At 41.1% G+C, this 24,180-nt stretch overlaps 1 protein-coding gene across 1 annotated transcript; it reads left to right on the top strand.

Annotated features, from left to right (window-relative positions):
• Positions 1–2,044: 2,044 nt before the first annotated feature.
• On the top strand, positions 2,045–22,947 carry jupa (junction plakoglobin a). The gene is made up of 16 exons (XM_072384344.1): positions 2,045–2,187; positions 11,756–11,808; positions 12,961–13,128; positions 13,219–13,472; positions 14,495–14,733; positions 15,198–15,399; positions 15,732–15,876; positions 16,053–16,156; positions 16,253–16,591; positions 16,897–17,049; positions 17,141–17,260; positions 17,360–17,510; positions 19,908–20,029; positions 20,299–20,338; positions 21,049–21,172; positions 22,068–22,947. Exons 2-15 carry the CDS (start codon positions 11,796–11,798, stop codon positions 21,168–21,170), a joined length of 2,172 nt encoding a protein of 723 aa, XP_072240445.1. The 5' UTR covers positions 2,045–2,187; positions 11,756–11,795; the 3' UTR covers positions 21,171–21,172; positions 22,068–22,947.
• The last annotated feature ends 1,233 nt before the right edge of the window (positions 22,948–24,180 follow it).

Genomic DNA, 24,180 nt, shown 5'->3' with positions numbered 1-24,180 from the left:
GAGTACAGCCTGACCTATCTGCGTCGATCATCCAGTCTGAGCATGTCATACACGCAGCTAGAGGAGCTTCTGTGCACACTGTTTTGATATATTTTCAATGTGTGGCGCATTTAAATTATTCTGTCATTGTGATGTTTCCTTTTGTCTGTTTTTCAGCAGGATGGTGTGCTGTTGTCATAGTCTTTGTCCAAGCAATAAATGGGCCAGACAGTAGTCATTTCTGTCTTAAATGAGAGACCATTCAGGTTATTTTATGTTCCTTCAACAGAAATCTCACCCCCATGTGTTTAGGCTTCTTTCCATCTAGAGTTTGTATCAATATATAAATGTATCAATAAAAATGTGAGGGCTTTCTTCTCAAATGCTTTAAAACTAGTTGAATGGAAACGTCAGTGACTGCGTGATTAACAAACATGACAAAAGACAGGAAATACATATGACTTCTTACGCTAAAATTAACAAAAGTAATACATTCCAGCACCTCAAATGTAAATATATGCTCTAGAGTCACAGTAGTCATAAAAGCATTTTTGGGTAATAAAATTAATAATTTCATTCATTATTATTTAAGCTGAATAATTCCACTTACAACAAAACAGCAAAAGTAGGAAAACAAGTGCAGCAGTACAATATACTCTTTTATAAATTTAAGTCCTCAATGAAAAATCCAATTTAAGTTAAAGTACATAGCTATTAAAAGGAAATTGAGTTAAAGTATCCATGTAAACGTGTTGGTTCCTTTGACAGATGTATTCTTAAGCTGTATAAGATGTTCAGTTATCACAACCTAAGCATCAGTGGTGCTTTACTGCTGTAGCTCCTTAAGGTGAATCTACCTCTACACAGTCAGTTACAGGGACTTCACATGAATATGAAAGGTTGTGACGTGATTCATGAAAGAACATCAAGAGAACAACAATCTTATTTTCAGTTTTTGATCCTCGTTGTTTTGTGAAATACCGGAAGACTTTAAGATTTACTGAAACCATTTCGAGAAGTTTAAGAAGGAAACATCACTGAACCACTCACTGAGATTTAAAATGTGCTCTTAAACTAAACCCAGATCCTTGTAGGTAATTAGAAGGAAAAAAAATAGGGTAAACACTCATTTCAAAGGGTATTCATTGTTATTAAAAACTGCTAAATACATGTGGTGCTGCAGAAAGTAAAATACATCCATCTGAAATGTAGTGGAGGTATTCCAGTGCAAATATGGAAAATAAACACAAAATGGCCATTAGCGGGGAAACTGTAACAGATTGAAGTACTTGAGTTAATGTATCCATCATCACTGTAAATGGGGTTATGGACATTCTCAGCAGCAATTTATGACATTAGGCCATACACTATATCACTGCCAAGAAGTGTATTAACAGACAACCTTTTGCTGATTTCACAAACCAGTTCTGCTGGAATTACTGTCCAAAAAACAAAGCTTCAACATGTTGAGGGTGAAACACGATGATCAATGTGTTTCCCACCTTTTTCTAATTCCCACACGATTCTGACTAACGCTTAAAAAGAATTTCAATCATAGTTATATGTCAAACACAAATATGTGTAATCGAAGGATATTTGTTAAAATGACTGTCAGTTCCTGGCTGCGATGAATCATTGAGCGTCTGGTTTCGTGTTGTAATCAAGGTGTGGTCGATGTTCAGGTGCACACGGTGATATTGACGTCTCTGTGAAATAAAAAGAAAAAAGACGAGTTTACCAGCTATCACTCAGCTGAAGTGTCTTTTCACACCTGATGTTGACTTTTATTTGAACTAATAAATATTTTCTGCATCTGTTTCAGTCAATTCAAAAGCGAATTGAAATTAAAGGCAAGCCAGATAAATCAATGTGGATCACTGCAGTTATTCTTAAAATGTCTTATAAAGGCTAATAACATTAAAGTAAGAAATGCTGCCTGTAAAAAGAAATTAACATATTCCCAGATAACAATAACACAACGCCTCTGGCAGGGAGAGCAGTGCCAGCCGGGTGGGGTCGGGGTGAAGAGGGCGGAGTCTGGGCTGAGGTGACGCTCGTTTTACTCAATTTTTTGTTCAGAGGACTGTCGACAAGCAGCTGCGGTGGCAGTGAGAGTGGAGTGGAGAGATAAATACAGAGAAAGGTCCCGTAACGAATAGAAAACACAGATTTGGAATTATCTAAAACGCTTCCGTGCGTTTTCGACAGGTAAGACTCACTGAATGTACTTTTTCCGACCGTTTTTTACTGCTCTTAAATGGCTCCTAATGTTTTTGTCAATGACTCTTTTCCTTTTTTAATTTTTTTTTTTTACTTAGGTTGTTTAAACTGTAACTTCAGTTAAATATGTCCACCTTTGTGTGGGCTAGTCTTTGTCTACATTTGTGTCTGTCTGCTGGGTACAAATTCAGCTTTATGTGTGGTTTTCATTTCCGCATGCTTCAAACTAATGGCCACTTCAGCCTGCTGCTCAGCGCGAGCTCTCTGGCGACCACAGGTTATCTCTCTTATGGTAAACCTCTGAAGTTTTTCACCGTCCAAAGTCTCAGGAAGCAGCCTCTGGTGAATTATGACCATTTAAACCCAGTATTGAATGTCTGTCCTGGGGCCATTGGTACAGCTTTACATTGTTGTTGGTGGGGTTTTTTCTATACGTTTTTATTCGTTTGTCCGCGGGGCGAAAATGGCAGGTGAAGAGAAAGTGTGCCGAGCTGTACAATTTGAAAATGTAAGGACGCCTATGTTGCATAATTTCGATTGTGTTATTCGATCTGTGATGGCTTATTTTCTACCAGTGTATCAAGAGAGGATCATTCAGCCAATATTTTGACAACTAACTGATTGTTTAGGACCTCAGTTGTCTTTGTTCTTTTCATGGTAAAACTTTTATTTGGATTTTGAGCTGCTGGTTAGACGAAAGCAATTACAAACGCATCCAAACGTTTGTAAACTGTACTATTAGTTTCCTGGCATCTTACAGACCAACAGCCAGTTCTCATAGTGAAGCTGATCTTTTGTCTCATCTTTAAATGTAAAGCTACAGTATCCGATTTAACTTTGAATTGGGGGCTGGCAAGTTTGTGCTTGCACATCTGTAAAGTTCTAATCTGGTGAGTTTCTCTTGCTTCTATCCACTCCCACATGCTGTTCATGCCAGCTGTGACGTTTCCAGGTGTTGCCAATCTGGCTGTCATTATGAAATATTAGTTGACGAAATAAAAACCTATGCTTAACTAGTTTTAACTAGGTAACCCTCATAAAAAGTAACCACCATTTCTTTGGAAATACATGCATGAACATAAATAAAAATGGCCTATTATGCTTTCTAAACTATGCCGTGTGCACAGCAGATGACATGCATACAAGGAGATGATATAAAAAGGATCTCAACACTGTTGGTCAATCATTTAACTTTGATAAATGGTGAAAAACAACAGGGAAAATTGTCACTTTCTATGTGACGCCAGTGATCTTAAATGATTTATTATTAATTGTTACAGGTTAGTTGCCATTATCATTACCTTTGCAGCCCAGATTTGACGAGAAAGCCAGTAATGCTTATTGATCACGAGAGCCCACGACTCTTTTATCTGATTTCATGAATGCATCAGCTGCAATCTGCATCCAGTTAAAGTTGCCTTTTTTATCTGTTTAAATCATTTGGAGTGACTTCCTCTGCCACCTTCAGTTCCTTTTATTTGACATCAGTGGACTTTGGATTAATGGTTGAACTAACGCTCCCTCGAACACTTATCTTATTATCAGTCGTTCTTGTGTTTGAGTTAAGGGTTACCATCACAAAACACCCAGACCAGTGTCAAAAGAGATGATAGTATTCAGCTGGCTTCTAGACCCATACTTGCAGCTGAGCTTGTTGAGTAAGCAGCAGGTTGAATAGGACACGGTGCCCATGCTTTGTGCCAATCTAGCTCATAGTCCAGCATCAGACAGCAGTGGGTTTGGAAAGCTGTTCCTGTCTGCCCTCAGGGAATAGGGTGGTGGGGTGGCAGCAGGGGTGACTTGCAGTAGATTTTGCAGCTACAGCTGTGGTGGGACTGTGCTAATCCCCACCCCCCTCCTCTGCCTAATTCTCCGATACTGTCCTACATTAGCAGACTAAGAGGCCAGGGGATCCTTCAGTTTACAGAGGGGATTACTGTATGACATCTATCCCATCATGTCTTGCCTTGTCTCTGTCTGGTGGTGCCTGACAGAGTCATTTCCACGGGCTCGGTTACAGCCACTCGTCGCATACAGTGTGTGACCTTCTCTGTCTTAGCATATTACCCTGCCTTTGTGTTTTACTGTTCCCATGGAGAAGGGAACACAGAAAGATAAAGTTTCTCGTCGGCTTCAATGGGGTCCGTGCGATGAAAGTATGAGTGAGGTGGTGTGACGACATCAAAATCTTCATCGGGTTACATTCCAGAGAAAATATTCATGAGACCAAAGCAGATTTATTCAACCTCCAGCCCCTGTGCAACCTGCTCTGTCTTCATTATTTATCATAGATCAGCAAGAAATGTTTAAAATAGAAGACATCAGCTGCAACCTGTTGTGGTAAAGTATGAAAGAACATCTGGAGGAGGAGGTTTCCAGATTCCAGAGAGGCGGCTAACCCAGCAAAAGCAATATTAGCTACTTTTTTCATATGATAATTGGAATTATTGGCTAAAACATACGTTCATGTAAGAGATATCTGCTCTCACAGCAAAACACAACATGAGTCCCTCTTGCAGTGTGTAGCTGGCATTGCTCGGCTGAGCTCTAACTATGACAGTCCCCAAAGTTAATTATTTACCTTCAGCAGCTCTTTTGGTTGGATCAAACAAGGTCGAGAAAACATCCCTAACTCACGATGTCACAAACCTGATGGCTGTTTCTCACTGGCGTTTAAAAAGCCAGGTTGGTCATTTCAAATCAGCTCTTATCAAAGCGGCCTAAAAACTCCCACACATGACATTACAGCTTGCTAGAAATAGCTGAGTCCTGCTGTTTCCTTTATGAATACATTACCATTGATATTTTTTTCATTATCCAGGCGAGGAGGGAGTGAACTAGATTCCAGCACTGACTCAAAAGAGAAAGTTTTCACAGTTGGATGATTTGGCAGAGTCGTGCTTCTCGGCACAGCAGCTCTGAGTCCTGTGGTGTCTGTTTTTCTTTTCCTCCTCCCCGTCCTTTAATTACACTTCTATGAGAGATTGAGGACAGCAAGGGTGTGGTTGAAGTAGAAAACAAATTAACTGGGAAGCTTGACTTGGTAGATAGGCATCATGGAACTTCCTGGTCTCCCAGAGAAGGTAGTTTTCACTTGTCTTTGATTCTTCTTTTTTTTTTTGTTCACTGTCATTGAGGAGTTCATGCTCTCGAAGGTTGTGCAATCCTGGCGCCTGTGAGTATTTTACTAAACACTGGCTCCACTCTAAAAGACACAAAAATGCCTGGGTGTTACAGTGAGTGAAGACTGTCATTATTCTTTTTTTGTTCATTCAAAGTTGATATTTTGTAGTTTTTATCTGACAGCAGCAGTAATAAAACAAATGACAAGTCTGACGTCAGAATGAGTCACTCGATTCTTTGATGTTAGTTCATACGCTTCAAACATGGAGCACTTTTTTGCCTGCATGTTGCATACAAATGAACAAACTGTGAACTTAAACTTGCCAGACAAACTTGCCGTATTCTTTGGGGTCAATTCAGCCATTTGCCCTGCTTGCCCAAGCAGCTCCCTCCTGCTCCCTCGTGCTTCTAATCTCCCTGAAAAATTAATCACCTGTCACATTGACTCAATGCTCAGACGCACACTGATGCATAGCCGCAGCTGTTGAAGAAACTCCCCATCAGGCCTTTAAACCTGGCTTTGAATGCAGCTTTGGCCACCAAAAACTCTGCCTGTGAATTCCCTGAACCATCTTGATGTGCTTCAGTCCTTTTTGGTGGCTTTCAGTGGGGACACTTGAGAGTGGTTTCCTTTTCACTGTCACAGCAGTCAATGGGACAATGCAGCTACTATTTTCCTCTCTACCCCAAACAGAATAAGACAGACTCTCTCTGTGCTATCAGTGACTTAGTTCATCCTCTTCCTTCCTTCCATCAACCAAACAACATGGAGGGGGGCATAAAAAGTCATTACTGGTGTGTAAAAATAAAACCATTGCCTTAAAGGCTCTTTCTACACCCAAAAATTGAGTGACTATGTATTTAATGTTCAGATATTAAAGTATAATGGAGTCTAAGCATCTGATTTACATGTGTTTATGTTATGTTGTTATAGCCATTAAAGAGGACAATCTATCCTCTCCTCTTATACTGTCTGATTTACGATGGATTGCATTTTTTAAAACTTTCTGTGGGTTGTGCAACCAAACGTTTATTGCTACTTTGGTACTTCATTCTTTACTCATTCCCTCCTCCTTTATTTTTGTGTAATGTGATTCTGGTCTGCGCTCAAGCACCTCCTCCGAGACTGCTCACATTTCCTTTGATTCACTGAGAGATCGCAGAGGGAGCACACAGCTACACTCCAGTTTACAGCCACCGCACTGCATCCATTGGCCTAATTTGACTCATTAAAGTAGCGGCAGTGAATCAACTGACAGAACAAGGCCCTCAGCCATTCTGCTGCTTATTTTATTCATTGGCAGTGGTTGACTGTGTTGTTTGGATTGCTTCCAGATCAGGCAAGGAGGAGCAGCACACTGTGCTGCATCTGCCACATTTAGGCAAATTCAGTTTATGTGTTGTACAAGTGCAACACCAGTCATATGCTGCTGACTGTTCCTCCCTGTGAGCCTTTATGGTGACGTTGCCACAGTCTGGTTTTTATCAGCTGCCTGTTAAGGTCAGTTGAAAAATGCTCTATTCTTTTACAAAACAGGCCTTGAAGCCGCATTCTTCCTGAGCTGTTGACTGCGTGACACCGACAGAAGTTTACCGGTATTTTACTTTATTTAGGAACAGCTGTGAGAGAGCAGCTTCCCCAAATAAACTTCCCCTCTTTGACCAGATGGTCCAGCAGCAACGGTGAGTCAGATAATGTTGACCAGCACTTCCTGTCACCCACCAAAATAAATCCATTAGCTGTACACTGCTTCACATCCTCCCTTATTGATTTATAGCTGTTAACTCCTGCTGTCATCACGGTACCAGAATAACTATTGTTCTATGAGCAGTGGATGACAGACCTGTTGTTTATGGACCAGGAGGGTTAGTGGAATAAATCTGTGAATAAATTATGCTGAGACTCAGCTGGCTGGACTGTGTCCTGGGAATTGGGCAGTGTGAGTGCAGGGTGTGTGTTTAAGTCCTGTGGGAAACTGTTAATAGTGAGAGGAGTGTGGGTTGCATGTCAGGGGGCATATATGTGACGGAGTGTGTGTGTGTGTGTGTGTGTGGAGGCTGACCTATATGTCAAATAGTCTATCGGTCCAGATGGTGCAAGAAGCTTTACAGATGTGCGCTAGCATAATCTGCTTTACTTGTTTGTCAGCCTAAACATAAGACTACCAAGTCTTTAAAAAAAACAAACACATTTCTAGCACAGGCAGTTAAGTTTCGACATAAAGCCATAATGCTCTCTTTTGCTTATTTGGCTTCTTGTTGCAAGCTGGATGAGAAGATTTGGATCACTCTTGTTTTATTATTATCTATCTGAAGCCTAGCCAGAAAACTTTGTTTGCAGATCTATTCCCTGCTTTTGTTACCTTTTAGATTTGCATGTATCAAAGAAAGAGGATGTTAACATGTGGTCGTGATGATGCTAAATTTCAAACCAGGCAAACCTCTTCCACCTGTTTCTAGTCTTTATGCTAAGCTTTGCTACCTGGCTGCTGGCCACGTAGTCCAGCGTTGGATCCGTTTTCTCATATAACGTTTGGCAAAAAGACAAATATTTCCCAAAAATATTCCTTTATTCTACTTGTGCTTGCTTGATGTTCTCAAACAGGCGTGTAGAAGCCCAGAGGGGCGTACATCTAAATCTCAAGAGATGTTTTGTTTACACCCATCCTGGCCAAACAAGCGTAAGCCCAAATAACAAATTGCTACAAACTCTGCAGAGCATGTTATGAGCCTCTTGAATATGACCAGGGTTCATCTCGGCCCCCCTGTGCCTCTTCCCTGACCTGATTCTTTCCTGCTGTGATGTAAAAAAAAAGAGCTTAGGCCTGCGAAGTCAAACTCCAGCCTGCTGTAATGTTTTACATCACTGTGCTCAGTTTAAAACTGCAGAACTTTTTATAACTTGGAGAACGCTGACAAGCACTAAGTGATACATCACCTTAGGGTGAGTTCACCCTCACCCACGCAATCTTCCGCCACACCCTTGTCACTGTCGAGGTGACACTCCCTGTCTGACATGCCTGTGGAGGTGGTCAGAACTGCGTGTTCTCATCACCACCAGCAGTTACTCACGCTTTGTTACAGCCGCTGCGTAGTCATAGTATCTGTTTGTTTCAGCCGTTCAGAGTCGTGAGTGAGCCAGAGAATCCAGTTCAGAAAAGTTTGGATTCAGAGTCGTGTAACTATGCACTTTTTTTTTTTTCAGCACAGGCTTTAAACTTGGGCACAGGGCATCTTGAATATACAACCTTAGCGTGGAATGTCACACCAGTGTTTCAGCACTGGGCGCTGGAAAGTATCCATGACTGCTTTTCTGTTGCAACTCACTCACTGGCAGCTTTCGCTGATACGCATTCCTGGTTTTACTGGGCTGGCTGTTTTTTTGGAAGAAGCCTCTCAAAGTCATGCACAGAGACTGTTGCTTAACAAGATGGAGGGAGGGGACTAGAGTGAAATGTGTGGATTTTTTTTTTCTCCCAGAAGTTTGGCGTCCATGTTAGTGTTGATCTGTGTGGGGGGATGGATAGCGGTGGTAATGATGATGATAAAGCAAAGATACAATGAGAGTGAAAGCAGGCATCACTCATTAACTAGAAGAGAGCAAAGTCTAGTCTGAAGTGCACAACAAAACCAACGTTTTTTTTTTCACTTGAACAAAGCTGGAGGGATCGGCTGATAAGAGCTGATTCTCACCTACGTTTTCACTTTTTTCTCTATTCTTTCAAATTTACATTTTAGCTGATCTTTTCATTTTTGATGGCCTTTTTGTTCTTCTAAATAAGTATTGTGGGAGATGTGTATTTACAAAAGGGAGAAAACATTTATCTACAAACGAGCAACCATTGCTTCAGACCTCAGATTGTTCAGGAGATAAAATGCCCACAGTGTCTGCGAGCTACCTTAGAAATGGGCAGGGTGTGTCTCAGCATTGCAACAGTTCGCTGAACCCGCTGCCTCGCCCAACAAAACAAATACTTGACAAACACTGTCCCTGATTTACAGAGAAAAAGAGAGTTGTGTGAGAACATTGCCAGCCGTCTGCTTCAATTGAATTGAATCTAGACTTTCTTTGACAGTGAAATTAAAAGAGAAAATCTTGTGAAAACATAAAGCAAAGCTGTGCCCTTTCCCAGTTGATGACTGCGGTGGTTAGTCATACATTTGTGTGTCTTATTTAACAAGAAGCTACACCTTTACATGGAAACATGGGAGAGCACAGTGACTGCAAGCGCAGTTGTCAGCGGCCTGGTGAGTCAGTGCATCAAGGCAGCATGTAGCTGCAAGTACAGACAGTCCTCCGGGGCCTGGTCCCGCAGGATCTTATGCCAGATTCACTACAGCTGAAACTCGCTGAGCTGCTGCTCTGTGTAAATGTGAACAGAGATAAAGGGGCATGTTGAAACCTTTCAGGAGTATCAGGTTTAGTTGAAAGTATTTTCTCCAAATGACAGGAGGGGGAGAAAACGCATGCTTCTCCACAAAAATGTGCAACTTTGAGAGTTTTTAGACCAACAAAGTACCACAGATAGAAAACTGAGGAAAGACACGAGGAGGAATGTGCCATGAACACATTCTGCTGGTGTCCGTTTCAACTTCATGCAAATTGTAATGAAAAACAAAGCCCTTTGTTGATGTTACATGCACGCGCAAACCAGTGGAAAAACATGATGTCCTTAGGATGAAGACTAGGCTGAGACGGTCAGAGTGAAACCTTTTTACAAGCCCAAGAAAGATGAGAGGGTGCTTATTAATACATCATTTCCACATGCATGATCTGTGTGAAGCAGAGAGACGAGGCAGCATGTGCTCATACAAACTGCATCTCTATCCCCATTGATCAGCCCTGATAACAGCACTTTGTTTGCTCCTTTGGGCTGACTGTAAGCACAGATACAAGTGGTAACACGAGTGTTTATAGCTCATTTTGTGCCAACACAGCAGCTTGACATTGTGCCTTTCTGTCTCAACCTGTTTTATTGGTAATAAAGATGGAAGATAAAAGTACACGCTTATTAAATCGAATCTATAACGTATGTGAAGCTCTCGTACAAAAGAGCTTCACAGATGGAGGTCTTTCTTTCTCTTGTTTGCTGAAGCTTTTGTTGAAGCTTCATACCTCTGGTGCGTGGTCGGTGACTACAAATGATCTACACACGCACAATGTGCCCCATCGATGTGCTCAACAAAGAATTCTGTAACAGCCGAACATCTGAAAACACTTGTGAGCAGCACAGTGGATGCATTGTACTATCAGTCATATGTCACATGAAGTGACAGGCAGCTATTATAGACACAGATTTCTTTTGTGATTTAAGAGCATTTCTGTGGTGAATGACATTTAGGCTGCAGAATTGTGGCAAAAATATCCACGCATGGAATACGTGACACAGATGGTCTGTGTTTAAGCCTGAAAATAAGGACGTCGCACATAGATCCAAGTACAAATAAGACACCTGATGGAAACACAAACCCCCCCAATACCCCCACCCACATGTGCTGGACCCCAAACAAATTTCAATACATCCAGACATCAATACATACAAAAACTAGGTAAATAACACATAAAACCATAGTGGGGAAAAAAAAAACAAAAAAAAACAGGTTCCGTACATATATACATTTGGGTTACATAGATATGTTAATAGCTACACAAGCGATACTTTTCACATGTATTCCAGTGTGGTTTTGAGTAGAGTCAACATGATTTTGCTTTATCTTTTGTACTTTATTCAAATTTGTCCTGAATTACACACAGGTGCTAACGGTGATGATTTGTATTAGAACAAACTTGCACCAACATGCAGCTCAGTGGTTACACAACAAAGAGTACTGCCAGTATAAAGCTACACAACCAGAGCAATTTAACCATTTTACCATTTAATGAGGCTCAAAAGACAAATGTCGCAGGGGTCTTAGAGAAGACCAAGTCAGATATTTTGTTTTAGAGTTTGTTTTGGGCTTGTGTGTGATAAGCAGTGCACTCGCTGTCCTCTGTGCTTTAACACACACACACACGCTCTCACCCACTGGAATCCAAACCTGACAAGCGAGTTCCTGATTTGAACGTCAGCAGCAGACTACTCCCACGGCTGTATGGGTGGGGGCCTTGGGTTAAAAGTCACTGCTTAGAATTTCTGACTTGCAGCTTTCTCTCCACCCGCTTCGCTCTGCATCCGCCCTCCTGCCGCTGCCGTTGCTGCAGCTCGGTGTTGTCATTCTCAGGTCAGGGTGCATGACTGCAGGGTAGGGGGGGGGCAGCTCGGGAGCTGTCTTACTGGCAGATGAAAACACAAGCTGACAGTCTTGTGTGAGAAGACATAGACCATGCCAGAGTGTTTAGTAATTCATGAAAAGATGGACGTGTTGTCAAATGTATGTTCATTGTTTGAGGGAATCTGGCAAACCTGACTTTGTCTTTCTCTGTATATTTTAGGTTTGCTCCATCATTGTTGCTTTAATAACAGGAGACAAGGATGGCAATGCAAAGTAAGTCATTCAGCTCATGTTTTTCTGTGCATTTTACTCCATTCCTATAAATCCTGTTTCAATAATGTTTTGATTTTATGTTCATTGAATTTTGGACATTCGGTTTCAAATCAAAGCAGATTTCCCATCTCACTTTTTTTTTTTTTTTACTGTAAACTTGAATACATAGGAGAGAAATCTCGAATATTTGGACTTTTCTTCAACGAGTCTATAAAAAGCAAGCTTAGTGAGTCAATAAAACGTAGAAGTGTCACTTTAAGAAATCTACAGATGTTTAATTTGACCACCCACTGCTCAACATTTATTTCATCCAGCTAATATTTTTCCTCAGACTTCATAACAAACTTTTCTGGGGATTTGTGAAGGTCATTCGTGATTTGATTTGGAAACAACTGGCCTGTAATAATTCCAGTATGAAAATCTCAAATTTAGCTTATTTTCAAAAGTAAATCACATGTTGTTCAAATCAAAGTTCAGTGCAAATATATAAAGTTTGCTGTGTTAGAAAACATGTGAGGAAAACTGACAATTGGAAATACAAAGATGAATGCGATTAGAATTCTAATTAATATTAAGTAACACTTTACCACTTGTTTCAGTACATCACACAAAAAAACATTAATTTCATACATATTTTCAAATTATTTATCAACTACATTGTGTTCCATTTGGGATCTGGTATGCAATGTTTTGGTATTTATTCAGTTATCTGTTTATTTATTGGTTTTAGATTTTGATTCTGGACTTTACAGGCCAGTTTCTGCCATGTTAACCCTTCTGAGTGCTAAGTACATGTCAAACTAAAATGGATTTAAAAAATACTAACTGGAGACATTTAAAGAAAAAAAAAACAGTTGAAGTACTTGATTTTGTGTCTGCTTGTTTCAGCTTGTACCAAAAAATAGCTTCAAAAGAGGGTGTTGAGCACTTTGATCGTGACCTTTCCAACTTCCAACTATTGTTTTCATGCGTTCATGTTGAGGCCATTTCCTCAATACAAGTGAAACCGCTAAAGTCTATTAAAGAAAAGCCCTTTTATTTGCTATAGAGAATTCATTCAAAGGATGGAAAAATAGGGGGCAAAACTCCTTAACTGCTCTTTCAGTGTTGACCAGATCTTTTTTTAAATGACTTCCTCTTTATGCTTTGCAGTGCGTGATTTTGACAGTGGGTCAGTGAAGGTGGCCGAGTGGCAGCAGACCATGTATGGCCTTGACTCGGGCATCCAGTCCGGAGCCAACACGGTCAGAGAGGATGATGGCGATTACAGCACCACCAAGCACTACACTATGACCACCACCATCACATCAGATGAGCCCAGTAAGACGCAGCATTGCTCAAATCAACCAGTCTACTATAATTAGAGACTTGCATCATCTATCATCATCTTCTCACTTCTTCTCACTATAGACTTGGAAACCCAGTATGCAATGACCAGGGCCCAGCGGGTACGAGCTGCTATGTTCCCCGAGACTCTGGAGGCAGGTACCACCATCCTCTCAACTCAGACAGAGCAGTCCCAGATGACCAACGTCCAGCGGCTGGCCGAGCCCTCACAGATGCTCAAGACGGCCATCATCCACCTGATAAACTACCAGGATGATGCCGAGCTGGCCACACGCGCCGTGCCTGAGCTCACTAAACTGCTCAATGATGAGGACCAGGTGATGGCCTTACACACCAACACAGTCTATAAGTTGATGAAGTTGCTTGTCAACTGATAAGACTCCACCCATTCTTATGCTAAGCCATGCAATGCGATGTAACCAAATGCCTAATTCTTACTGCACATTCGAGTAGAACCAACATATTCTTACTCTTGTTTTTGTTTGTTTTTTAATTCTTTTTTACAGAAACTGTTCCTTTAATCAAGAGCAAATTTGCACTTTTCTTTAAAGTGAAAACAAACACCCTGATAACAAGGAGTAAAAACACAGTGATATATGATATACAAAAAGAATATTTAATATAATCTCTTTCACAAGACATCAGAGAAAGACGAAGCATTCTTAGACCCAGTGACAGTAGAAAATAGGCTTTAATAGGATTTTTAAATCTCATGTCAAGCTTGCCATTCTAACCTCCGGCAAAATGCTGCTCCATCATTTTGTGCATAGCATGAAAATGCCAGCTCACTAGCCATCTATTTCTTAAGCCTTTGGGCCTCAGAACATCAATCCCCTGAGATTTCAATGACCATGTGTGCATGTATGTCTCCACAAGGCCAATTCAATATCTTAGTGCTCTACCATTTAATATTTCATACTTAAAAGCAGCACTTTGAAATCCGCTCTAACGTGAACAGGAAGCCAATGAAGAGAAGTAAGCTCGGAAGTAATGTGATCATATCTAGAAGAACAACACAGAATGTGATGCTGCTGCATTTTGAACCATCTGCAAACCTCTGAAGCTCTACTGAGGCAGTCTGGACATTACACCATCACAGTAGTGCCATGTGTGTAGAAATGTCACAAAGGCATGGAGAAGGACCCCAGCATTTTTACGGGGCAGGATGCATCTGTGCATGAGAATTTCAGTCAACTTAGTCTGATAACCAGACAAATGTTAAAGTTTTATCATCTGGAACTCCTCAAATATGAAAGGAAAATAGCTGTTCGACGTGCAGAGATGTGACTAATCCAAGGGAAGAACTAGAAATTAATATTTTTCCTACATACCTGGACAGGTGGTGGTCAGCAAGGCAGCGCAGATTGTCAACCAGCTCACGCGTAAGGAGGCGTCCCGTCATGCGCTGATGCAGTCCCCTCAGATGGTGGCAGCGGTGGTGCGGGTCATGCAGAATACAAGCGACATGGAGACGGCACGGGCCACAGCCAGCATCCTCCACAACCTGTCCCACCAGAGAGAGGGTCTGATGTCCATCTTCAAGTCAGGAGGGATCCCCGCTCTTGTCCGTATGCTCAGGTACAGAAGTTAGCATTTTAAACTCATGAGTTTGATCATTAGTAGGTGGAAATTATTGAAAAGCATGCTGCTCCTATGATATACACATGAAAGGACATGTTTGCCTTTAAACCTGAAGGTTGCATCAGAGCCTGGCTGAAATTAGCTATATACTGTGAATGGGTCTTTAGATTCAGCTACTTTTTGGTTCATTTGAAAAAACACAAAACAATGGTTTGTGTTTAATGAATATAACAGAAAAAAGCAACTAGCCATGGCCTCAAATGACAAGTGGATTTACTGTGAGTCTGGGAAATAGATGGAAAGGGAACTAAATGAGATTAGAAGACTAAATCTAATTCACAGTAAATATAAAACATCACTTTAAATGTCATAAGTGATAGTATTTAACAGTGAGCGCACACCCCTGTGGAGTTTTCCCTGTAAGGATGGACACATTAAACACAGCTGCTCCTCTTCTTCAGCTCCCCCATGGAGTCTGTGCTCTTCTACGCCATCACCACACTCCACAACCTGCTGCTGCACCAGGAGGGAGCTAAGATGGCTGTGCGTCTGGCAGATGGGCTTCATAAGATGGTTCCCCTGCTGAAGAAGACCAACCCCAAGTTCCTGGCCATCACCACAGACTGTTTGCAGCTGCTGTCATATGGCAACCAGGAGAGCAAGGTTTGTATGTGTGCACGGGATTGTCAGTTACATGTTGTGCTTGTGCATGTAAGATAAAGAAAGTTGCACATCCTAGCAGCCAAATTTTCTAACGTGCGACTGTTGAAATTGATCTGCTTGTGCGTGCATGTGTTTTGTTTTGGGTGTGGCATGTGAACATTGTTGTTCAGGAGCTGCCACAGCGAGGGAATGGGTGTGGTTATTTTTTTAAGAATAGTAAAGTAAGTGGGGATAAAGAGGTGTTCAGCTACCTTGGCTCAAGGCATTTCCTCAAACAAAAAGTAAGTGCTTTTAAAAACAGCACCTACTCACACTATCTCTCTGTTTAATAGCTCATCATTCTCGCCAACGGAGGTCCTGAGGGTCTTGTCCACATCATGAGAAACGCCAACTACGAGAAGCTGCTGTGGACCACAAGCCGTGTGCTCAAAGTTCTTTCTGTGTGCCCCAGCAACAAACCGGCCATTGTAGAGGCTGGTATGTAATAAATGTTTTATGTGGCACCACACACCTGTGTGTACAGGGTAGTCTTACAGGTGTGCCAGCATTTTGATACCTGAACTGTGGCCACTTGTCAACTTCAGCCATACATGGCCCCACAGTTTATGAGATGTTGCTGAGAAGTGAGTGATTGATCTTCTCTGTTCATTCAGGTGGGATGCAGGCTCTGGGTAAACACCTCACTGGCTCCAGCCAGCGTCTGATGCAGAACTGCCTGTGGACTCTCAGAAACCTGTCCGATGCCGCCACCAAGCAGGTCCAGTTTTGCTCCTTGAACATCTCTTTATTTATTTATTTCCTGTATTTCTACATTTGATAAACTCATTGCAAATGGATTTATCTTTTTTACCAGGATGGAATGGACAGTCTGCTGCAGGTGCTGGTGGGACTACTCCGTTCAGATGACCTCCACATGCTCACCTGCGCCACGGGCATCCTGTCTAACCTCACTTGCAACAATGCCCACAATAAATCTCTGGTCACCCAGAGCAATGGCGTCGAGGCACTGATCCACGCCATATTGCGTGCCGGAGAGAAGCAGGATGTGACTGAGCCTGCTGTTTGCGCTCTGCGGCATTTGACATCACGTCACCAGGAGGCTGAGATTGCGCAACATGCAGTGAGGACGCACTACGGCATCCCTGCCATCGTCAAGCTACTCGAAGTCCCTCACTACTGGCCAGTCATCAAGGTAGAAAGAGGGATGAATTGGGAAAAGTTACCTCTGCTGGAATGTGGTGATTTAGGGAAGACGGTGGCAAGGACCTTTAGACAGGAAAACAGGGAAAGACTGAAAACTGGTTGAACAAAAGTTGAAGGTGTATAAAGATAATTACTAGGGACCGGATAGCAGTTGAGGCAGAGGGCTTGAAGAATCATGACAGAAGGCGCAGTTTATTACATGAAACAAAAGCTTGAGGTTGTTTGTCATTTAAATTTTGTAATTTACTAAGAACTTTGAATTCTTAACGTTTTGTCTCTTTTCCCTGCTTGCAGGCTGTGGTTGGCCTGATTCGTAACCTGGCCCTGTGCGAAGAAAACCAGGCCCCACTGAGAGATGCCGGAGTCATCCCTCGTCTGGTCAACCTGCTGCTCAAAGCCCACCAGGATGCCCAGAAGCATGGCTCATCCAACCAGCAGACATACCAGGTGTGAGATGAACTTGCATCAAAGGGTCTCACTGTGAGTTAGCGTGACATAGTGTGGAAGTGTCGAATAATGCTCTTCCCTTTAATCACAGGATGGAGTGAGGATGGAGGAGATTGTGGAGGGCTGCACAGGAGCGCTGCACATCCTGGCCAGAGATAACGTTAACAGAATGCAGATCGGCAACCTGGAGACCATTCCTCTGTTTGTCCAGGTAACAAAGAGAAGAAACTAAAACCAGCACACTGCCTTTTCTTAACCAAATGACTTTTATGATTACTTTTTACACAAACTTTCATCCTCTCCTCTGCAGCTGCTCTACTCTCCTGTGGACAACGTGAAACGTGTGGCAGCGGGCGTTCTGTGCGAGCTGGCCCAGGACAAAATGTCTGCTGAGCGGATCGACAAGGAGGGAGCATCATCTCCACTGATGGAGCTGCTGCACTCCAACAACGAGGGCATTGGTAAGACACCCAGTTAATGCACAATGATCTGCTTATCGTAACAAAACATTAAGTCATAGACAGAAAGCAAGAAAGCCAATTTACTCAAGTACTATACTTCCTGAAAGTGCATTTTACAGCTAATTGTGCAAGCTGTACTTTTGCTGCACATTTCATATTAGATGGATATTTGTCATCTTATTATAGGCTGTGGCATCAAAGTGTAAATTACCTGTATGGGGTAATGCCCAAAGATATTAAAATACTTAGTTTAAACATTATTTATTTAGCTTAACAGATTGTTTCTGTTGCACTTAAAACAGTTATTTTTATACATCTTTTTATGCTCATGTGTACATACCTGTACATAAATGTCTGTTTACTCTGAAACTATATTGAAGAACCGAGAGGTGAGGTAAGCGCTGCCTTACCCAAGACAGAACCAGCTGCTAATATTGCAGATTTTTAGACGAGATCTGATCGAACTTCCAGTTGGTGGGACAGCTGTGGGGAAAGAAGCAGTTGTTGCCTCAGTCTTTTGAGGGCGCTGCTTTGCCCGTACATTATGGGTTGGATAGCTTTAATCAGATCACCTGCCGATGCTGTTTTAAAATAAATAAGTATTTATATAAATCTTTGGATTGTCAGTGCACCTGGCTGGCTTGGCTTAAACCTGAACAGGTAGTTAAATATGGCAATAAGCAGGTACTTTTTGTTTTAAAGGAGACAAATCCAGACCTCTTCTGGCATAAAACACTACAGCTGTTTTAAAATAAGGATACTGCAAAGAAAGAATTTTTTTTTTGTGTGTGGGGATAACTCGTTACTACAACCTTTTAAGATGAAACGCCTATCGGATATGCTAATGAACCGCTGCAGGTCTGCTAGTAGCAACGTTGAAAGGCAGAAATCAGCTAATCAGTCACATGACAAAACTCAGAACTTCCAACCATGTTGTAAAGGAAGAGCTGCCATTCACGTTATCTATGGATCACATTTAATTATTTAGAAGAGCAGAGTGAATCTGACTCTCAGGAACAACACCACAGCACATGTGCAGCTCATTGGAGGTTAGCTTGAGTCAATTTGATATTTAGCCCATCCAAACATCTTCTTGATCAATGCTTTGTTAGTGAACAGACAGTTAAGCCCACAGAAACACTAAACTTGTGTTTTTGTCTTCAAGAAAAGGATTAATATTAAGGGATTTATTATTTATTCAGCCTCTGTATTTTATCATGAAGTTCTATTTAACAGTTTGATACATTTCTATACATGGTCTTTTTATAACCAAATAATTTATTTATCGTAATGCAGTCAAGATGAAAAAATATATATGAAAGTGAAGGGTTAAAGTGTAAATAAGTGGAGGCCCCTTCGGGAGCACCAGTACTGCTGTTGGAAGAAGTTGGTCTGGCACCGTTTGGAAACCAGATTTTATGCCTGTTAATTCGTCTATTTTCCCCAAATTTGTATTAGTATTGTCAGTCTTTGCTGTCTGTCTTTAATTGACTTATTCACATTATTTAAACAAAGCACAGTAAACTGATACAGAGATGCGCAGCCTATGCGGATTTGAACATTAACTAAATATTTCAGTCAGTGTTCATGCATAGAAGAGAGTTGTATGTTATATGTCAGAGATATTAACATTCTGAGAAAGCAATTGCTCGGAGGAAAGCATGATCAGGAAGTCTTGTAGATGAGCAGAGAATTGTTTACTTCCTCAGGAAAGCTTTGCAATGACTGCACAGCAAGTCAAGTGTGATTTTATTTTTTTATTTTGTTGGGATCTTGGCGCATATCTTTCCTCATCGATGAGCAGGACGTCGTGCTTGATCTTTAGCGGATTTGCCACAAGATACAAACCCCTGATAAACTTGGAAAGCAAAAGGCCTAGCTGCAGTTTAAACATTTAACAATCCACAAAAATGAAGCGGTAGAGTTGTGGTGCGAAGCTGCCTAGAGCTAATTTCAGTGAAGGCCTGTGTGAGCATTAAACCTTTTGCCTTTGAAGCCCTAATCTGTGGACAGTGTGTATAGAGATCAAAATCCCTCACACAGTTCTTTCTATGCTAATGTAGACTTGTTATTTAAAAAAACACATTGGACAAATTAAAAGCTTGACTCTCTCTAAATACATATTGCCCGGACTGTATGTTTTTACATATATAACAGATACCAGTGGCTTTTATAGTTTGTGCTGACATTGCATTTTTTCTTCTCGACCTTTTAAGGCTCAGCGCACACACACTATAACTCATTATTAACCTATTAAGACCAGAGGCACCCTCTAAACATGGGCACGAGCACACTCATACAATATGTTGCTGCAGGTCTTTCTGCATTAAAAATGAGAGCTTTTATTTTTTGCGCATCGCTTAATGTTTGCTGATTTTTTTTATTTTTTCCCTCCAGCTACTTACGCTGCAGCTGTGCTCTTCCGTATCTCTGAGGATAAGACCTCGGAGTACAAGAAGCGAGTGTCCGTGGAGCTCACACACACTCTGTTCAAACATGACCCTGCTGCCTGGGAAATGGTGAGTATGTGGCGCCCCCTGCTGCCAGGATGCAGCAACTCTACTCTGATGCAGATTATCTTATTTGCTTGATCCGTTTGAGTTTTATAGGATAAACTTCCCAGTACTGTTACAGAATGCTGTTTTCATGTTCAATATCTTTTGTTATGAAACTGTGAACTTCATTGGACTTAGTTTAAGTTTAAATGATACTGCTGATGCTGTTTATAAGCTTACTTTGTAAAACCGTTGTTGTATTTGACCTTTGCCTTTTTGTGACCCTTTTGCAGGCCCACAACAGCGTCCAAATGGAAGGACCTTACCCAGATGGTGAGTAACTGTGGCTGAAATGTGAAATGTGCACTTGCAGCACATTCCTCAGCAGCGGGTCACCGCACCACAGGGAGCAGCCACAGCAGTAAAATGCTCTGTTAGCAGGTTGACTCCCCCCCCCCCCTGCAGCTGCTAGTGGACTTTATTTACAACCATTTGGCAGATATTGGAATTAGCTTCACATCATTGCTTATTATGAAAATCTAAATGAATACATATAGATTTAAATGGCAAAATTAAACTCCGCAAACTAAACTTGTTTGTATTAACTTCTGATATTTCTTTCATTCATCCCACCAACTAATCACAGCGTGATTTATATATTTATATTTATATATATATATATATATATCAAATCGTCCAAGCTATGATTTCCACCTAACAAATTACTTTATGTTTATTATTACTTATTCAGTGTCCAAATGTTCTCCCTCCACCAGCCTCCTTATCTCTGTTAGCATTTTTCTCTTAATCCCCATCCTTTCCCTCACTTCCCCCGTTTTTTTTCCTTTTATGGTGTAAGACTCGTCTGTGTTCTGTTCTCAGCAGAGTGACTCTGGCAAAAGAGATTTCTTACAGCGAGATTTGTATTTACAGAATATATGTTGCCTCTTTTGTGACAGCAGCAGTAAGTAAGTGTCTGTAGACTCTGTGTAATGTGTTGACTGCTTGTGTAACTAATCAGAAACCAATGTTACTCTGTGCAGACCTAGATGCTGGCTACACAGGCTATGGAGCATACCAAGACATGCCCATGGAGATGGACGGTATGATGCAAGAGGATTATCCACCCGTGCCCTACGACAGACATTACTCTGAACAATATTAATGGTCAGTAGACGCTAATGTTCCCCATACTGCATACTGCACCTTGTTTTTTTTATTTATAGTTTAACACCGAAACAAAACAGTTTTCTGCTCCATCTCCATCAGTGTGGTGTGGGAAATGTTTATTTCTAAAGTCTACATATCACACCCGACACAACATACAACAGTGCCTCTTATGTGTTCAGTGATGTAATCAAATGAATACTTTAATAGTTTAAGAAGATGAATAGATACAAAAACTACACAACAGATAAAGGTTTAAATAAGACGACAGGAAAAAGCAGCTTAGCCTTTATTTAAATAAAATGCAGCTGCTTGCTAATGCACAGGAGTTGGATTTCTACTACATTTTATTGAGCATTGCTTACTCACTTATTATTGACCTGATAAGTACTTATCATTTAGAATTTGACTCCTGCTGTGCATTATATTTATTTAAAGTAAAGTGACATTCAAACTCAACAGCAAACACTGTTAAACAGCAGTGAATGTGTATATTTTAACCTGTTTAAGTAATTCAAAGTACATTGTGGTCTAAACACCTGAGGTCTGTATGTAACTTATGTTTAATAACTCACTTTTAGACCACTTTTAGACTTGTTTTACAGTTTTGAAGTTTGTTCGTTGATCCTTCTGTCATGTATCTGAAACTTGATGCATGTTTGATTAATTTAAACTATGGTTGTTGCAGTGAAAAGGTATTTGTTAGTGAATGTGGACACATAGTTGGTGGGTTTCCATGGTGACGCTCCCCATGTGATAATAAAGCCATGTGATGACACATAAATCACATACTGGGTATTTGGTGAATAATATGGAGTTCCACTTTATGAAAAGGACTCCAGCATTTTATTGATTGACTCATTTGTTATTTTTCTCCTTTTGTCAAAGGTCAAAGGACAAAGATGTGGAGGAAGAAGAGGAGCTGATGCAGAGTTCAGTGGGACAAAGAAGAGGAGATTATAGTCACCAGTAGAGATCCCCTCTGCCCTTCACCCGATGTAATATATGCAATTATCGACGAGTATGGGACTCATAATCTTAACAGGGCTCAACATTTGTTTTATAGAATAATTGTGCTGATTATGATTAATGACGGTGACGAAGCTTGTAGGTTTCTGTTAGAGAACCTTTGAAGAGTGTGTATGTGAGTATGTGTGTTTATGCTTCTGGGTGGGTGTTCTATGCCAAAGAGATTTTATTTTATGATGATAATCATGTAGCCTCCTTTTTTCTTTTTCTTTTTTTTTTAAGAAAAAGAAACAAAAAGAGAATAATAGTTGGAAACACTGCCAGAGGTGGCTCAACCTGCACGGTGCACCTACTCACCGCTTCGCTTAATGCCTTTTTAACCGACTACACTGTCTTTGCTGCACAATTTGATGTCAACTTTTTCTTGCTGTGACCCAACAATCCAATTGGTTAACTTTTTTTGTTGTGGCACCAATTCAGTTGGATGCAACAAAAGAGCAAAGACAGCTGTTTGTTTTCTGACTTCTCATCTTTTATAAGTTATTTTCATGGAAAAGTTCACCTTACCGTACCTTCCAGCATTTTAAGAGATGTTCTTGATTTTTAAGCGAATTTTAAAGAAAAGATAATTTGTGGCTTTGGTGAAAGGACAGCAGGGACACGTCGTCTGATTCAACACATGAGATGATAGTATGATGGCCCTACGGCTGGAGAGAACTACTGACAGGGAAATTTGTCTTTCTACTTCATAAAAGTTTTTACTGAAATTTTGTTTAAGAAAAATAAAGGATATATTAAACACATAAGGGTGTCTGTGTTTGTTTGGTTTTGGATTACAGCTGCTCTGCTTTATCTTCATTAGCAACAAATGTTATGAATGTAACTTTTATCCGTATGATTCGGGAGCATCGTACTGAAGAAAATGTCCTGTATTTCTTTCTTTTTCCCCCATTCTTCTACCTTCAAGGGAGAAAAGTACACTCACTTTTTAAATTCTAAATGATTGCAACTTACCATCTAAATGTCTGGTTTAAACAATGTCTTAAAATGAGGAAAATGAAACCTCAGAAGAGCAATCTATTACACAGCATCATGAATAAAAATGTAGAAGTTTGATAGATGGCCTCACATTGGAATACTTTGGTATACAGAGGAGTTCATGGTGGACTGCATGGTGTCCAGGTCCTGTTGTCCAAATCATCAGCCCTCCACCACCATGCTTGACAGCTGGTATGAGGTGTTTGTGCTGATATGCTGTGTTTGGTTTTCTCCAAACACACTGCTGTGCATTATGACCAAACATCTCCACCTAGGTCTCTTTTTCCTGGAATCCTTCCTAACAAGCCATACTTGTTCAGGCTTTTTCTAATTGTACTGTCATGAACTAACTGAGGCCTGTAGAGTCTGAGATGTAGCTCTTGGGGTTTTGACCTTGGGGTGAACTTGCTGGGACGCCCAATTCTGGGAAGATTGACAGCTGTCTTGAATGTTTTCCACATGTGAATAATCTTTCTGTCTGTAGAATGATGGACTCCAAACAGTTTGGAAATGGCTTTATAACCCTTCCCAGATTGATGGGCAGCAACAATTGCTTTTCTAAGATCATTGCAGATGTCTTTCCTCCTTGGCATTGTGTTAACACACACCTGACTGCTGCAGACCAGCAGGTTCTTAAACTTGCTGATTATCAAATATATCCAAAATATATCCTGGAGAGGAGCTGGACTCTCTCATGCTCTGGAGTTGCACATGAAGAGAGGCTTTGGGCGGGAGTGGGGATTCTCGCAAAGCCCCAGGCTGAGTGCCTCCTTGTTGAAGTTCCCCTCGGCGTAAGGGAAGGTTCTGACTGTTGTTTGTGCACACGCACTAAACCATTCAGATTACCTGGCCTTCTTGGAATCTCTGAATCTCTGATGTGACACCTGGGGATTCTGTTGTTCTTCTGGGGGACTTCAATGCCCATGTTGGCAACGATGGAGTGACCGTGATTGAGAGGAACGGTCTCCCCTGATCTGAATCCGAGTGGTGACTTGTTTTGG

The sequence above is a fragment of the Leuresthes tenuis genome, unplaced genomic scaffold, assembly GCF_036924035.1.
Source record: "Leuresthes tenuis unplaced genomic scaffold, fLeuTen1.0.hap1 SCAF_4, whole genome shotgun sequence".
Lineage (NCBI taxonomy): Eukaryota > Metazoa > Chordata > Actinopteri > Atheriniformes > Atherinopsidae > Leuresthes > Leuresthes tenuis.
The sequence above is the reverse complement of the archived record's forward strand: the minus strand, read 5'-3'. Positions and strand labels throughout refer to the sequence as shown.